This window comes from Plasmodium reichenowi, chromosome 13 (genome assembly GCF_001601855.1).
Source record: "Plasmodium reichenowi strain SY57 chromosome 13, whole genome shotgun sequence".
NCBI classification, from domain to species: Eukaryota; Apicomplexa; class Aconoidasida; order Haemosporida; family Plasmodiidae; genus Plasmodium; species Plasmodium reichenowi.
This window is the reverse complement of record NC_033658.1, coordinates 2,102,331-2,114,830: the sequence shown is the minus strand read 5'-3', so window position 1 is coordinate 2,114,830 and position 12,500 is coordinate 2,102,331. Positions and strand designations below refer to the sequence as shown.

The window sequence follows — 12,500 nt, the reverse complement described above, 5'->3', positions numbered from 1 at the left end:
AGAACAATTGTGTAGTTTTTTTTTTTTCATTTACTTTTTTTAATATTTCAGTTATTTATCACATTTTACGTAAAATCTTGGTCTTGTTTTTCCTTGATTTTTCTTTTAATTTTACAATTTTTTCTATTATTTTTTATTTTTTATTTTTTTTTCTTATTTTTCATTTTCATTCTTTTAATTAACTTGTATACTATTGATATAAATATTTGTAGACTTTAATACAAAGTTACTCTACACAGCTATTTTTATAATTATTTTCAGCAAAGAATTTTGTGTAATATATCTAATTAAAGCTTGATATATTGTTTTATAATATACATATTATGTATGTATACATAATATTTTTATTAATCGGTTAATAAATTATTATTATTTATGAATGAGACATATTGCTAGCATAACAAATATAAAACATTGAAAATTAAGAAATAGTATATATATATATATATATATATATATATATGTATACGGATTTATAATCATACATAAAATTTTTATATATACTACAAATGTAATTTCTTTCAAAAAGATCGGTATATGGAAAATAAACATTTAAAATATAAAGATTTATAATTTCGGTATGCGTAAACATCATATATATATATATATAATCATTCATATAGGAAAATTAATTTAAACACATAATGAATACTCAAATAACAGATAGATAAAAAAAAAATATTTATTTTTTATATAATCCATATAAAAATTTATATATGTACTTAATTTTTAATTTTTCTTCTTAAACATTATTAAAGAATAATATATTTTATATTTATTTAATATGAAAGGAAATTGTGTACATTAACACAATATATATATATATATATATATATATGTAATATATAAATTCCCTATAATTATATTAAAAGTCTGATTTAAAAAACAAAGGAAATTTATGTAGATTTGTTTTTTTTGTTTTTTTTTACTGAGTTGTAATATAATACTTATAGTTATTATTATTGATATTATACAAATATATATATTTTATAAAATTAATTTAAAATTATACATATATATATTTATATATATATATGAAAAAAAAAAAAAAATTCTAATATGCATTTGTATATATATTATGTATATATTCCTTTTTTAAACTAATATGTTAATATATAGCATCTTTTAAAAGAAAATTATACATTAATGAGAATATTTTATTTACATTGATATTTTAAAAATTTAACTATCATATAAAATATATATATATGTATATATATGACTCTTTAAAAATTGTAGAAACATTTAAAAAAATATTATATATATGTATATTAATTAAATATTTGTTAAATTATAATTTTATTTTTATAAATACTATAAAAACAATAAAGAAATTAAAACGTCGGACTATAATATTATATTATATTATATTATATTAATAAAACGATTATGTTCTTAAAAAATTATAATTAAGAATGTACACTATATATAATAAATGATTATAAGGATATATCTATATATATATTTATATTTTAAAATTAAGAAAATATAATATATATATTATTGCATATAAATATATTAATTAATATATAATATTTGCGACAAAAAAAAAAAAAAAAAAAATAATAAAATAAATGAATAATTCACATTTGAAGAAAAAATAATGGGTGATTATTTAAAAACAGGGTCAGTAAATTATGATTTAGAAATATTAAAGAAAAAACCTGAGAAAAAATTATCTATAGATAAACAAAATTTATATCTACAAGGGTATGGAAGACAATGGGGTGAAAAACTAGTATATAGTGTTGGACTAGCATATGGATCAGGTAAGTAATTATTACCAATGAGAAAAAAATGAAATAATATAATGAAAAGAAAGGAAACAAAATGGAAAATAATATATCGATGATATCCTTTATATGTTATCACATATTATATATATATATATATATATATATATTTATATATATTTGTGTGTGTTGTATTATATATATATATATATATATATATATAGTTACATTTTAATTTGGTATAAATATGTGAATGTGTTACATAATTAAGAATACTTTATCACTATCAAATATATGCAATAATATATATATATATATATATATATATATATATATATATATATTATTTATTTGTGTAGGCTTATTGTTAGGAGGAGGATGTGGATTAATAAACGGAATCATGAAAGGAGGTAAAACGAAAAAGCTGTTTTTAAATTCAGTATTGAATTCAACATCAGTTATTGGTCCAAGTGTTGCTAATCAAATGGCATCATTGACCATGATATTTTATGCATTAAATAATATGGTAAAATTAATTACTAAAAATGATGAAATATATAATTCAAGTATAGCTGGTTTTTTAGCTGGATGTATTTATAAAAGTTCTTCTAATTATAAAATATTGGGAAGTTATTCAATTATGTCTTCTGCCGTTTTTTCATGTATAGACTATGGATTTAAAAAAGGTTACATTTGATTCATTATTTAAAATTTTTTTATATTATATATATATATATATATATATATGTATTTAAATTATATAATATTGTATAAGGTTTTATTATATATTTTATACATTTACATAATAATATTTTTAATTTTTTTATTTATTTTTTTCATTTTTTTTTTTTAATTTTATTTTAATTGAATATATAAACTCTTAATTAACCTTATGAAATTTTCGTTTAAATAAAAAATATCACCACGTTCTTTTATAAAATCAGACAACTAAATATGTATATATATATATATATAATACAGAAAAAATATGTAATATTAAAAAAACAAATTAATAATCGTATTAATAAAATATGTGTAATATTTATAGTGTTTCGCATAAATACATGTTGTATCCTTATACAACATATAAATTAGAATATACACTCTATATTGATTTTAATAACAAATAATTTATATATTTTCCTTTTTTTTTTTTTACTTCTTTTTTTATAAATTTTATTAAAAACGGAAAAAGAGGTAATATTCATACAAATAATATATATATATATATATATAATATATATATATTTTTTTTTTTGCTTTTTTGTATTATATAAATGTGCAGTATAATAATGACTAAATAATAAAGAAAAAAAATTAAAATATAAAAATAAAAATAAAATTATACTATTTTTTTTTTACATAAATTATTTATTTTATATTCATATACATTTGGTAGGACACGTATGTATTTATATGTATAATATTTTTTTTTTTTTATTTTTTTTATTTTGGTAAATTATATATTTAAAAAAATTTTATAAACTTAATGAAAAATTACACATTTGCTAGTATTATATATAAAATGTATAAATATATATAATATATATTATATATACATTGCATATATAATCTTATTGTGTATATTTTTCTTTTTCCTTTTTTTCATTTTTGTTTTTAGTATTTATAATATATTTCTTTTTTCATTGTAAAAATACACAACACTTAAAGTAAAAAAAAAAAAAAAAAAAATTACATTGTTAAAATTATACATAGTAAAATAAATAAGAAAATACTTATTTTAAAATATATTTAGAAATGCAATATTTTCCAATTCTTTTTCAAAGGAAGAAAGGAAAAAATTTGTGTTTCCATGAATTTTTCTTTTAATAAGAAATACAATATTTTTTTATAAACACACATATAAATATATATATATATATATATATATATTATATATTCCCCCATTTTGTTCATTTATTTTTTTTTTTATTTATTATTTTTTTTTTTTTTTTGTGTGTTTCCTTTTTTTTTGTTCTATAATATTTCTTGTTTATTGTTTAGATTTTCTTGCATTTTGTTCAATTATTATATTTTAATACAAATATATATATATATTTATATATATATATATATATTAATTTATTTATTATTATTATTTTTTTTTTTTTTTTGTGTGCGTGTGTATTTTATATTGTATAATATGAAAAGTAAAGATAAAGAATCTTCCAAAAAAAAAACATGGACGGCTGATAAGAAAGAACCAAATACGAACAATACAAATAGAGAGAACAAGAATGGGAAAAATATAAATACTTCTTCTAAAAAAGATAATGATCAATTAAATAAAAATATAAAAGAAGAACGATCTAAAGGGCAAATAAAGAATGAAAGAAATAATAAAATCGAAGAGATTAAAAATGCGTATAAAATGAAAGAAAATAATGATTATAAAGAGACCATAAATAATAAGCTAAATAAAGATAATGAACTTAGTATTCATAATAAGGAAATTAATGCAAATAAAGACATTAATTATCTAATGGGAGATTCGAGTATACATGAGAAAAAAAGGATTTTTTTTGAAGTGTATAAAAAATATTATTTTATTGAAATGACCGAATATCATAAAAGCAGAGAAAATTGTACAAATAATTTCTTGAATTTTCTTGAAAGATTAACTGAAAAAATAATAGATGAATTAAAACATGGAACATATAATATTACAAACTTGAATAAATTCTTCAAAGAATTTTTAAAAAATGACACAACTTATTTTAAGAACCTACAATTTGGAAATACAAGAATGAATAACCTAACTCAAAGTTTTTTAAATATAACAAACGATGAGTATTTTACAAACAATCACCTATTGGAAAGTTATCGAAAGAGAGAATCTAATTTAAGTGATAAGTCAGACAAACCTAACATAAATGAACAAAATAATGATGTAATGAATAATAATGATTTAAAGGGAAATAATAGCCACAGCAAGGAAAAAGATCAGCACGATAATAATAAGAAAAATAAAAAAAATAAAAATAAAAATAACAAAAAGGAAACAGGCAATAATAATAATAATAATAATAAAAGTAATAGTAGTAGTAGTAGTAGTAATAGTAGTACTAATAATAATAATAATAATAATAATAATAGTAACAATAGTAGTAGTAGTGTGCAAGACATCAATTTTAATAATAAATCTAAAAATGTTGAAAAGGTTTCTAAGGAAAAAGATATTCATTTTTTAAGTAGAAATAATTCTAAAGGATGGAGTAATAAAATTAACGAAATTGTTGATAATATTATAGACGTAAATTCTGATGAATGTAATTTAAGCCATGAAATGATTGATGAGTGGGTTAAATATGGACTTATGAATTATCTTAAAGTTATGAACAATATGAAAATAAATTGTGATTTAATAGACAATAAAATTTATCAAAAGAAAATTGTACAATTAAGAGATATTTATGCAAAAGAACAAGAAACTCTTATTGAAGGTTTAAAAAAAAAAAAAAATGATTTTTTAAAACAATTAGATATTTGTAAAATGAATTGGAAATCATTTGAAAATAGTTATTCTAATTCTGAACAAATTCGTTCTGATGGTATAAAAGATTCTAAAAGAATTAAATGTTCTTGGTTATGTCAAAGAAAATATTTAAAAAATGTAAAAGATTTATTAAAAATACAATATGAATATTTAGATATTGTTTATGTAAGTGTTAAAAGTTTTTTCCAGTTAGTAGAATGGAAAAAAAATTCTATACGAGATATTTTATGTTCGTATATTCATTTATATAAAAGTGTTCTAAATTTTTATTTAAATAATATGAATATTTTATATCAATCAATTTTAGAAGAAAAAATTATTGACAAAAATCAAATAGATAATTTAAATTCTGCTACTATTATGGATGATGATTTAATTAAACAAGATCGACCATTCCATTTTGATGAAAACTGTAATAATATACCAACATTGAATAATGCATTAAATCTTATTACGAAATCCATATTGTTTTATAATAAAGATATTAATGTCAAATCAATACTTTGTATATTTACATCAAAAATTTCAGGATACTTAACTAGTGTAGGTTTCTTCAATAAATGTACGGAAGGAATTATTGTAATTACATGGGATAAATTTGTGCATTTTTTTACAGATGTAGAAGATGCCTCACCTCAATGGTCCTATTTTATTGGTGATATTGAAATTAAAATGGTAAAATGTAAAAAAAATATACAGAAAAATTTAAACGATAATAATTCAAATAATAAGAAAGAAGAACAAAATATCGGTGAACCATTGGATGATAAAAATAAAGAAAAATCTGCTGAACTAAGCCATGATAATATTAATAAAAAAAGTGAAATAAAAAATGTTAAAGATCAAGATAATGATGAAAAAAATAAAACAAATGCAAATGACAATTCAAATAATCTTCCAATTGATAATTCTTCAAATATCGAACCAGAAGAAATGGAAATCCAAATGAAAGAAAAAAAAAAAACCTTACTTCTTAGTGGATGGTCCTTTACATTTAAATGTGAAACACAACATCTAACGAATGTATGCTTTCAATTGATAAATGAACATCTATATTCTGAATATTTTGAAGAAGAAACTTGCTTTTACAAATTCCCCAAAATTATAGACAATGGAGAAATTAAAAACGATTTACAATATAATGAAGAAATGGATAACTTCTATAAAATCCAAGATGATGAACATTTCATAAATCAAAAATTGAATTCATATAATATCAAACAGATAAAGAAACATCAGAATGAATATTCTAATATAAAAAATGAAAAAAAAAATGTATCAAAAACAAACCTAAATAATAATTTAAATAATGACAATGTGGATTTAAAAAAAACACAAGGTAATTCCAAAAAAACAACAAATGTTAATAATGATAAAAGGAAAATTGGACTTTTCAAGACTTTGAAGAATTCTAAGCAGGAAGATATAAATGATGAAGATGGCGACGGTGAGGAAGATGACGATGATGATGACGATGATGATGACGATGATGATGATGATGATGATGACGATGAAGATGATGATGACGATGATGATGATGATGATGAAGACGATTAAAAAAAAATACGCTCATTATATAGAATAAGACAGTATAAAGTAAAACGTTTATAAAAATATAATGAAATAGGAATAAAAATACAATAAATAATAAAAAAATAATGAATAGGAAAGAATATTTTATTCATTCATCCTATATATATTTATATGTATTACTGTGAATATCTACCTACTATTGTACCTATAATCATGATTTAAAAGAAAACAAATATTCTTTAATATTAAAAACTATAATTATAACAAGGAAAAAAATAATAAAATAATGAACATAATATTGTACAATTAGATATAAATAAATATATTTGAATATAAAATATATAAGAATGATGTATTAATATACAGTTTAAGATGGATACATGCCAATATCTATACATCAAATAAATGAACTTATATATATATATATATATATATAATATATGTATTGATTTATATATTTATTTTTTTGTATTTCTATCATTTTATGAATTTTTGTTGTTACAAATATTCAAATTGTAAGGAAAAATCAAAAAACAGAAGAAATCTTATTTATTTGAAAAAAAGGAGAAAACATATTATATATATATATATATATATATATATATATATAATCAGTGTTTTTAAAATGTCTATGTAAATACATATTCGAATTTGTAAGTTCTTTTTATATATTTTTAAATATTATATCATTATTTTTAACTTTCATTTTTTTTTTTTCTTTTTTTTTTCATGAAATTTTTTATTAAACATAAAAATTTCTGTTCCACTAAAATGATGTAATTAATAATTTTTTTTTTTTTTTTTTTTTTTGTTAATTATACAATTTTCATTTTATTTTGTATTCGGTTTTTGTAATAAATTGCTTATAATATATTTTTCTGTTTTATAAGAATATAGAATTATTATGTAATTACTGAAAAAGATGAAAAAAAAAGGATATTTATAACAACGATAAAAACAAAAAACAATTTTTTATATTTAATTTTTTTTATGCAATTATAATTAGTATATTAAACAATACAAACAAAAAGGGAATATATACATATAAATAAATAAATAAATAAATATATATATATATATATATATATATGATTAATATTTTTTATTTTTATTTTTATTTTATTTTTATTTTATTTTTAATTCTTTTTTGTTTCTTCTGTCTTTTTGGATTAATCCGATGTATAATCATATGAATATTGCTTTATTAAATTTAGTGGGTAATGGAATCGTGTATTATTACTGTATCTATTTTTCTTCGTATTCTCAATATTGACAATTGGATTATGAGTTTTATTTACACATATGTTATATATATTTTCAGTAGAATGATTAAAATGCTCATCAATATTTCTTTTAATATTATACTTTTTATTATTATTTGTTGTATGTCTTTTCTTTATAGACGTTCTTATATTATATAAAAATCGTTGATCATTTGTTTTTAGCTTATTTATTTGTTCTTTTAATGTTTCATTTTTTTTTAAAAGTATTTCTAGCTGTTTCTCCGTGTTTTCATAATTTTTGTTGGTTCCTATTATATCTAATGTACTTGATATAATATTTGTAGTGTTGTGCTTTATTTTTGTAAGTGTTTTATTATATCTATGGTGTTGCTTCTTATTATTTTTAATATCTATTATTTTCTCATATGTACAATCTGAATAAAAGTGTATATCATTATCATATTTATTAGTGTATGTACTAAGCGCTTTATGAGAGTACATTTTATGTCCAAGAGGATTTGTTTTATTATTTAACATCACATTTGTAATGATTTTCGAAAATATTACGTTATCCTTATTACTATTAATAAGACAATTGAAATTTTTATCATAATTATCATTCTTCACAAGTTCAGTAACGACCTTTATATTATTATCAATATTATTATTATTATTATTATTATTATTATTATCGAAATTTTTATTATTATCAATATATTTATAATTTTCATTATATTTTTCTTTACTTTTTATGAATCCCCCTATAACATTAAGTGAACACGTTTTCCTCAGTATATGCCCTCTTTTGTTTTTTACAAAGGGATCATTTGATTTATATTTATTCTTTTCGATATTATCAAAAATACTATCATTATTATTTCTCTTCATAATTCTTTTATAGAATACTTTATATAATACACTTGTATTATGATTATTGTATTTTAACTTTTCAACTTGGGCTCTACTTAATTGTAATTCTTTTTTATATTTTTCAATTATGTTTTTTAATTTTTTAATTTTTTTTTTCTTATCAATATAGTTTTTATAAAAAATGGAATTCGTTGTGTATATTTTTTTTTTTATTTTATAATTTTCATTATCTTTCCTTTTCATAATAATATTCATATGTTTTTTTCTTTTATATATAATACTGATATATTTTTTTATATCTAACTTTTCTTCAATATCGTTATATAATTTGTCATCTTCAGGTTTTATTATGTTATCATCCTTTTTGTAATATAAATTAGATGTATGATCTATATTATTATTATTTTTTATATCCCTTGTAAGAATCTTATTTTCAATATTGCTATTTACCTTTTCAACTTCATGTAATTTATTATTTCTTATAATATTTTCCTTTATTTCTTTTAAATTGACATTATCGTTATTTTCTTGTACATTAAAATGATCTTTAGGTATTAAAAATTTTTCTTGTTCTACAATATTTTTATTAAAATGGTTCCTATTATAATTATTATTAATATTATTAATATTATTATTTTTATCTTCATCACTATAATCATTACTCTTTGTAATATCATTATATACATTTTCGTCATATTGAACATTATAATTTTCATCTATATTATTTACAACACAAATCAAATCGTTTTGTTCATTTGAAATATATGTATGTGTACGTTCGTCTATTCTACTCTCACTTAAATTATCATCATCCTTTTTGTTAAGTATTCCTAGCATTTTTAATTTCTCCTGATAACACATGGTATCTTTATTATGTTCTATAATATCTTCATCATTTTCTTTTATTTTATTTATATCCATATGATAACATTTTGGTTTGGTGCTTTTCATCAATTCACTATTATGGTTTTGTCCTTCTCCAATTTGTTCATTCTTGTTATTTGAAATGCTCAAATTATTTATCGAATAATTAACATTGTTATTATTATTTCTATTGTGATTATTATTATTATTATTATTATTTTCTAAATGGATGATTTGATTTTGATTTTGTCTCCTTATGGAACGATCATTCAGACATGTAAGTACATTTGCCTTCCTTGTAGTATGGTTTATATTGTAACTCTGGAAAGAATAATATATCTCCCTAATCATATCTTCCAAGTATTTTATTTTTTCTTTAGTTGTTATGATATCACTAGGTGAAATAGTATTTATAAGAAATTTCGGACAATTTATTTTATAGTTCAAAAATATTTTGGATTTCATAATATGGACCTCTTGCATATTAATAGGTATTTTATGAAAATTATTTGAAGTATTTTTTTTTGGAGTTTCATCCTTTTGTTTTTCCGAATTTTTTAATTCCATATATTTTTTTTTGTTATATTCATTTTTATATTCTTCAACTAATAGGAATACACCTCCTTCTAAACCTAAATTTAATAAATTTGTAATACTAATATATGAACAACCTATAACTTTTTCATTTTTAAAGAAAATAAATTTGATAACATTCGTTTCTTTCATATGAATTATTTTATTCTTTATTTTAATATATGCCTTTTCGTTATTTATTTTTATACAATGTTGAAGAATAACAGAAAATGTTTGAGGAAATTCGCTTATATAAATATTCTTTATCATTTTATTTTCTATATATATATTTAACTGAGTTATATTTTTCATAAGTATAGGAGGATATATTTTAAAATCTATAGTGAAGGAAATTTTGGTTTCATTATTTGTATAAAATATGGATTTATCTTCTAAACATAATTTTGAATAATTATTAATATTTTGTTGTTGTGGGTTAATATTAGATAAAACCGTATTACTATTTATATTTTCCTCATTTGTATAAGTATTCATAATATTTTTTAAAATAATACTTTTTGACGATGAATGAGATATTTTTAAAGGCTTTCTAAGTAAACTTCTTTTTTTTGCCTTTTCATCAAAGTGATTTTTCTTTAATGTAGTATAATTGTTGATATATACATAATTGTCATCTTTTTTTTTCCCCCCCTTTGAATTATATGATGAATTACTAGGCAGAAATGAGTTTACATTATATTCTTTCTTTTTTTTTTCATAAAATGTTGAATCAGTATCATGTCCATCAATATTGTAATAATAATAATTATTATTATTATTATTATTGTTAAAATATGAATGTATATTTTCATTCTTATTATTCTGATTTATAAGTGTTGTTTTTTTCTTATGATCAATTATATTATTATTTGTAGACTGCATGTTATTCATATTTAATTTATTTTTATTCATTTCTTGTACATCCTTAACTAATATATTTTCATCATACGTTTCGTATATATTATCATCATTATACATTTGAGGAATGTTATATCTTTTCATATATATATTCTCATTTTTTACAACCGAATTAGGATTCTTATTAATTTTGTATGCATCATAATTGTTATAATAGTTTAACGAATTTGTTCTTTCATATTTTGGAAATACATTTCTAATATCTTTATTATTCAAACTCATTTTGTTATTCATTAATATTTGATTTTTAACACATTTGTTTGTTAACAAATTATCAAACTGATTATTGCATTTTTCAAACATATCTCGTTTAACATTTGTAGGAGTATTCAATGTTAAAGAACTACCATTTTTTATATGTTCCTTTTTATTATGACAACACGGTTTAAACAAATTGTAGGATTTTTTTATTATACTTTTATTTTTATATTTCTTTTTTATATTATTTATTGATATACTTTTATATGGTTCCAAATTATTATTATAATTTATGTAGTTACAATTACCTTTATTTTTTTTTTTATTTTTTTTTTTCCCATTTTCATTTGACCATTCATCATTTATATATGTCTTCAAATCATTTATAGGCATAATAATATTATTATTTCTCTTTTCGTTTAATGTTGAGAATGTATTCATTAAATCATTTGAAACATTTTCGCTCTTATCATAAAATCTATTTGTATGTGAATTATCATTTTTTTTCGTTTCTATACAAAATAAAAATATATCATCATTCTTCTTATTTCTTTTCAAACAACTTGTATCATACCAAGAATTCTTAGAAATACGTTCAAAACATTCATTATTTAAATTATTTATATTATATATATTATCTACAGGACTAAACAAACTTTTGCTCTTATATTCATTCTTTCCATTAATGTTGCTTTTTATAAAAGAAATTGAAAGTGTATTTTCTTGTCCTCTTTTACTTAATGATGATTTTTTACTATTATTGTGCATATTATTATAAAAATCAGAACAAAGAAAAAAAAAAAAAAAAAAAGAAACAGAGTAGAACAAAAAGTCGTATATGACCACAAAAAAATGATGATGAATATAATAACATTCAAAAATTTAGGAGAACAAATTAAATGAATAAAACTTTGTAACAAAAAAATGAAATTATGGAAACAAATGAAAAAGTAAGAATATAATAAAAATATGATATATATTATATATATAAAATATCCCCTTCTTTTTTTATACCAAAAAAAAAAAAAAAAAAAAAAAAAAAAAAAAAAAATTAGTGTTATTTTTTTATATTTTAAAAAAAACTTTAATTTA

General features: G+C 18.6%; 3 protein-coding genes across 3 annotated transcripts; 2 read left to right on the top strand and 1 right to left on the bottom strand.

Moving 5' to 3' along the window:
• Window positions 1-1,603: 1,603 nt before the first annotated feature.
• On the top strand, window positions 1,604-2,430 carry PRSY57_1355100 (mitochondrial import inner membrane translocase subunit TIM23, putative; the record flags this gene model as incomplete). The annotated part of the gene is made up of 2 exons (XM_012909473.1): window positions 1,604-1,769; window positions 2,093-2,430. The coding sequence occupies 2 exons, from the start codon at window positions 1,604-1,606 to the stop codon at window positions 2,428-2,430; spliced, it is 504 nt and encodes a 167-aa protein (XP_012764927.1).
• Window positions 2,431-3,876: 1,446 nt separating this feature from the next.
• PRSY57_1355000 (hypothetical protein) lies at window positions 3,877-6,786 on the top strand (the record flags this gene model as incomplete). Its single annotated transcript, XM_012909472.2, has 1 exon — window positions 3,877-6,786. The coding sequence occupies one exon, from the start codon at window positions 3,877-3,879 to the stop codon at window positions 6,784-6,786; it is 2,910 nt and encodes a 969-aa protein (XP_012764926.2).
• A 1,145-nt stretch (window positions 6,787-7,931) lies between these two features.
• On the bottom strand, window positions 7,932-12,176 carry PRSY57_1354900 (hypothetical protein; the record flags this gene model as incomplete). Its single annotated transcript, XM_012909471.2, has 1 exon — window positions 7,932-12,176. One exon carries the CDS (start codon window positions 12,174-12,176, stop codon window positions 7,932-7,934), a length of 4,245 nt encoding a protein of 1,414 aa, XP_012764925.2.
• Window positions 12,177-12,500: the final 324 nt, after the last annotated feature.